Source organism: Rhinolophus sinicus, linkage group LG04 (genome assembly GCF_036562045.2).
Source record: "Rhinolophus sinicus isolate RSC01 linkage group LG04, ASM3656204v1, whole genome shotgun sequence".
NCBI classification, from domain to species: domain Eukaryota; kingdom Metazoa; phylum Chordata; class Mammalia; order Chiroptera; family Rhinolophidae; genus Rhinolophus; species Rhinolophus sinicus.
In genome coordinates, this window is record NC_133754.1 from 156,934,018 (window position 1) to 156,940,017 (window position 6,000).

Sequence of the window (6,000 nt, forward strand, 5' to 3'; positions counted from 1 at the left end):
CCCATGGACACAACAACACAGGAACACACAGGGTGGGAGGCCAGAACAGCTTTTTATTCAGTTACGTATAAATCATGTTTACAAGGAAGAGGGGGGGTGCAGTAAGGGGTGGGTTCAGGTCCAGTGTCCTGAGTGACTTTCCTCAGAGGGGACAGTCCTGCTGCCTCCTCTCACATTCCTTTTTCTGCCTCTTTGGGCCTGGCCGGGTGTGGGCAGTTCAGCCATGCAGGTAGGGCTGGGAATACAAAAGGAATGGCTGAAGCAGGAGAAGGGGTGAGGCAAGGCCGGCATGGGATGGCTGCTCTGGGGCCCCCGAGTCCTCTCTCTCTCCTCGCTCGCTTCTTGACCCTTGGATTGGGGCTCCAAACCCTGGTGAGGCTGATGGGGACCTCCTGGGCTCCAGGCTGGTCACTGAGCTATGGCCTTTTTCGGGTCTGTGGCTGTTCAGTCCTGACAGGAGAGAAGAGGGGTTTGAAGGACTGATGAAGGCTCCCCTTCCCTTCCCTCCTCCCATCCCTTCAGCTTCCTCACTTCTTACAGCCTTTGGATCCCTTTCCCTTCTTGCCAGACTTGTCCTTTTTACAGCGCTGGGCTGGTTTCCGTGTGGTTGGGGCCGTGTCCAGATGCTGCATCAGCTTCTGCACCCAGGCCTCCTTGGGGTTTGCACATAGCTCTGGCTGAGAGCGCTTCCAAGTTGAGAACCTGGGGGTCGGGTATTAGCAAGCCTGTCCTAGTCTTGCCCACCATGCCCTCCCCACTCAGTTGCACCCACTCCTTTGTACCCACTCACAAGATAGCTGGGATGGGACAGCCCAAACTTGGCTCCTGCTTCCGGTAGCTGCGGACAACCATGGTGGGAATCTTCTTTACGCTGTAGTTGAGGCAACAGTCCTGTGCCCCTCCATCACTGCCTGCAGAGTGGGGTTCACAGGGAGCCAGGGGCCATTTGTAGACTCCCTCTCAGGCCTCTCCAGCCCTATGCCCCCATCTTAGAAAATTTCCTTGATACCTTGGGTCCAGGGGATGCAGAAGGCCAGGACCAGGACGAGGAGTTTCAGAGCCAGTGACTGAGCCATGGCTGTGGTAGAGGATGAGTATGAGGCCAGAGCTGAGCAGCTACAAGTTAGGGGTCCTGGAGTGTGTGGGCTGGGATTGGTCTGCTGTCTATTTATTGCAGGCGGACACTTTCACTTTCCCATCCCCATGCAAGAATAGGGATCTCTATCCATTTCCTTTTTCAAAACAAAAAAAAAATCCTGACTTGGCATCCAGCCCTCATTAGAATGCTTAAATTACAACTTGACAGCTCCGTGTTTCCCCGAAAATAAGACCTAGCCGGACCATCAGCTCTAATGAGTCTTCTGGAGCAAAAATTAATATAAGACCCAGTATTATATTATATTATATTACATTACATTACATCATATTATATTATTATATTATATTATGTTATGTTATGTTATGTTATGTTATGTTATGTTATATTATATTATATTGTATTATATTATAAAGACCGGTCTTATTTTAATATATTTATTTTGCTCTAAAAGATGCATTAGAGCTGATTGTGCAGCTAGGTCTTATTTTCGGGGAAACACGGTAGTCAGTGCCCAAGCCGGCTGAGTCTACCTGGTCAGGCCCTCTTTCATTCCCAGGCACCTTTATGGTGCAGGCCTCACCACCTGTGCCCCAGAACACTGTGATTTCCTTCTCGCTGCACTTTGGGCTCCAGGATGTCTCCCTTCTTCCAGCAGGCTGAGAACATTTCCTAAAATGTAAACCTGGTTATTGAATTGTAAGAGTTCTTTGTAAATTATGAATAATACACTCTTATCAGATATATGATCTGCAAATATTTCCTCCCATTCTGTGGGTTGTCTTTTCACTCTCTTGATAGTGTCCTTTGATGCACAAAATTTTGATGAAGTCCAGTTTATTAATTTTTTCTTCTATTGCCTGTGCTATTGGTGTCATTTTAAGAAACCATTGACAAATCCAAGGCCATGACGATTTCCCCTATGTTTCTTCCCCAGCTTTACTGAGGTATAATCAATGAATAAAATTGCATATATTTAAAACGTACAACATGATGATTTTATATGTGTATATATTGTGAAATAATTACCACAATCAAGTTAATTAACACTTCTATTACTTCACACATAGTTACGTTTTTCTTTTTCTTTTTTTGTGGTAAGAATGCTTAAGATCTACAGTCTTAGCAAATTTAAAGTATACAATCCAGTATTATTAACTACAATCAGCATGTGTACATTCAATTCTCAGAACTTATTCATCTTAAAACTGAAAGTTTGTGCGCTTTGACAAACACCTCTCCATTTTCCTCACCCTACAGCCCCTGGCAACCGCCATTCTACTCTGTTTCTATGTTTTTGACTTATTTTCTTTATTCCATGGTAGGGTTTCCTTCTTTTTTATGGTTGAATAATATTGCATTGTATGTATATGAGTATGCCACATCTTCTTCATCCATTCATCCATCAACAGACACTTAAATTATTTCCATATATTAGTTGTTGTGAATAATGATACAATGAACAAGGGTGTTCAGATTTCCATTTTGATGGAATGTCTTTTTTCATCCTTCACTTTCAGTCTGTGTGTCTTTCCGTCTCTTGTCACAGCAATGTAGATTGGAGCATGTAATCCATTTACATTGAAATTAATCGTTGATAGCTATGTAGTTATTGTCATTTTATTATCATGTTTTTCATCTTTAAAAAATTTTTCTTCTTAAGAAGTCCCTTTAACATTCCTTGTAATACTGGTTTGGTGGTGATGAACTCCTTGAGCTTTTTCTTGTCTGAGAAGCTCCTTATCCATCCTTTGATTCTAAATGATAGCTTTGCTGGGTAGAGTAATCTTGGTTGTAGGTCCTTACTTTTCATTACTTTGAATTTTTTCCTGCTAACCCCTTCTGGCCTGCAAAGCTTCTGTTGAGAAATCAGATGGCAGTCTTATTGGAGTTCCTTTGTAGATAACTAATTCCGTGTTGCCCCGAAAATAAGACCTAGCTGGACTATCAGTTCTAATGTGTCTTTTGGAGCGAAAATTAATAGAAGACCTGGTCTTATTTTAATATAATATAAGACTGGGTCTTTATAGTATAATATAGTATAATATAAAATACTGGGTATAATATAATATAATACCAGGTCTTATAATATAATATAATATAATTTAATATAATATAATACTGGGTCTTATGTTAATTTTTGCTCCAAAAGACGCATTAGAGCTGATGGTCCAGCTAGGTCTTATTTTCGGAGATACACGGTTCCTTTTCTCTCATTGCTTTTAAGATTCTCTCTTTGTCTTTAACCTTTGGCATTTTAATTATTATGTGTCTTGGTGTGTGGGCTTCTTTTTTAAGATTTTATTGGGGAAGGGGAACGGGACTTTATTGGGGAACAATGTGTACTTCCAGGATTTTTTCCAAGTCAAGTTGTTGTCCTTTCAATCATAATTGTGGAGGGCGCAGCTCAGCTCCAGGTCCAGTTGCCGTTGCTAGTTGCAGGGGGCACAGCCCACCATCCCTTGCGAAGGGAGCTCAGCGGCAGCTCAGCTCAAGGTGCCATGTTCAATCTTATTTGCAAGGGGCGGAGCCCACCATCCCTTGCAGGATTTGAGGAGTGGAACTGGCATCCTTGTGGTTGAGAGCCCTCTGGCCCTTGTGGGAATCGAACTGGCAGCTTTCGCCACTAGGAGCACAGAGCTCTAACCGCCTGAGCCACCGGGCCGGCCCGGTGTGGGCTTCCTTAGGTTCATCTTTTTGGGTACTCTCTGCGCTTCCTGGGCTTATATATCTATTTTCTTCACCAGGCTAGGGAAGTTTTCTGTCATTGTTTCTTCAAATAAGATTTCAATTCCTTGCTTTCTCTCTTCTCCTTCTGGATGCAAATGTTGGTATCCTTGACGTTGTCCCAGAGGTCACTTAAACTGTCCTCACTTTTTGGATTCTTCTTGCTTTTTGCTGTTCTGATTGGGTGTTTTCTGCTACCTTGTCTTCTAAATAGCTGATTTGATCCTCTGCTTCATCTAACCTGCTGCTGAATCCATCTAATGTACTCTTCATTTCAGTCATTGTATTCTTTCTGACTGGTTCTTTTTTATGTTTTCTATCTCCATTTTTATGTTTCCTATCTCTTTGTTGAAGTTCTCCCTGAGATCATTGAGCAGGAAGATAACAGTAAGTCCCTGCCACACATTGAGCTGTCGGGGCCTATGTGGTAAAGATAGGGGTATGCAAGGGGGGCACTGAGGGAACCTGGAAGGCAGTGGAGCCCAGGTGTAGACACAGTTCCTAGAAGAGGGGTTGAAATTATGAAAGTTGTTATCCTTCTTTGGGAACCCAGGTCACTCACCCAGCCATTCCTCTGCCCTCAGTTGCTGTCCTGGGCTCATCTGATCACACAGACCCACTTGAAATCTAAGCTTGGTGTGGGGGTCTGAAGCTTGCAGCCCTGAACCACGCCATTTCCTGGGTCGTCAGGCCAGACTGGATGTAAATACTGGGGAAGGGGACACAGAGATTCAGATGGCTACACATCTGAGATGTGAGCATTCACCTAAGATTTCCAGTCCTTTGAGTGAAGGTTTTGGCTTGGTGAACTCTTGAGAGAGCCTAGATAGTGTTTGACAATATCTGGGGTGGCTGAGGTGCAGAGGAGTGCAGCACCAAAATCCTGGTGCCTGGGGTGAGAGGTGAGGGGTGAGGGGTAAGAGGTGAGGGAGGTACAAATGGCTGACTCCAGCTTTACCCCTGCTGATGAATTCAGAACGAACACACCCTATCACCAGATTGAGACGCTGGAGATGGGGAGCGGAGGTATGCTAATTCACTCCTACTCACCCCCAGTGTCAGAAGGACCGCTAACTCCTTAGGACGGACACCTGGGTCAGGCTTTGGGGGAGAGGTCCTAGGTGTGGTGTTGCAAGAGTCTGGCAATCCTCACATTGGGAAGGGGCTACATTTCCTTCAGCCCCAGGCCCCAGGCCCATTTCCTCCTGCCTGGTGAAATGTTCCAGGGCAACAGATCTCTCGTCTCAACAACTTGGCTGCCAGCGTGGCAGGCGGGAGCTGGGGAGGGGTATGGCAGGAATTTCAGCTCAGAGGCTGGACTATTCTGAGAACAGGGCTTGGGGTGGCCTGAGCCCCTGCAGGCAAACCAGGGTCAAAGGGCCTGGGTGCCTTGGTGCTCATGGGTTCCCAGCTGAGCGCTGAGCCCTCCAGTGCAGCTGTTCCTGAAGGATCTACTGAGTTCCCGTGTGTGTGATATTTGTGTGTCTAGTGTAGTTGCAGACATTACTCAATGTGTAGCTACCTAGGATTAGGAATAGAGTTAGGACTATGCTTAGGTTAGCATTAATGTAGGGGTTACAGTTGGAGGTAGGTCATGGTAAGCATAAGGCCATGTAAAAATTTGAGGGGTAACACTCACCAATATTACCTTGACAGGGTGTATCTGTCCGGTTTACTCCTCCCTTAGAGTCTGTGTCTGCTGCATCAGAGAAGATGGAGGTCAGGACTCTGCAGTAAACTTGAGACACTCATGGGGATATGGGTGGATATGTAGGTGAAAGATGGGGCTGCTGAAGAGGACAATGGACTCACTTGCTGACCTTGACATTTCTTTAAAAGCACACAGCCAGGTTGTTGAGACCAGGGGTTTGCCTGTGAAATCTAAGACTGTCCTTATTAAAGAACAAGCAAAAGGACAGAAATGACAAACCAGAGTTTAGAGGAAAGATAAACAGGCCTGGTCTGAGGAGCCTACAAAGCTTTGAAGGACGGAAGAGAGCAGCTTTGAAGGATGGATTTGGACTGCCTTTGTGTTTGTGGGTCTGCAAGATGAACTGCGTCTGTTTGCATGTGTGCAAGCCTGTCTTTGTGTCTGCACGTGTGCAAGCCTGTGTCTGCTCTGACCCAGGGTGTTCATGAGTCTACGAACGTGTGTTTCCTGGACATGTCTCTCGGTA

The 6,000-nt window shown here is 45.2% G+C and overlaps 1 protein-coding gene across 1 annotated transcript; it reads right to left on the bottom strand.

Annotated features, from left to right (window-relative positions):
* Nucleotides 1-33: 33 nt before the first annotated feature.
* Nucleotides 34-1,169, bottom strand: CCL21 (C-C motif chemokine ligand 21). Its single transcript, XM_019732551.2, has 4 exons — nucleotides 1,010-1,169; nucleotides 791-911; nucleotides 532-702; nucleotides 34-450 (listed from the first exon to the last, which is right to left on the bottom strand). The coding sequence occupies exons 1-4, from the start codon at nucleotides 1,074-1,076 to the stop codon at nucleotides 417-419; spliced, it is 393 nt and encodes a 130-aa protein (XP_019588110.2). The 5' UTR covers nucleotides 1,077-1,169; the 3' UTR covers nucleotides 34-416.
* Between the last annotated feature and the right edge of the window lie 4,831 nt (nucleotides 1,170-6,000).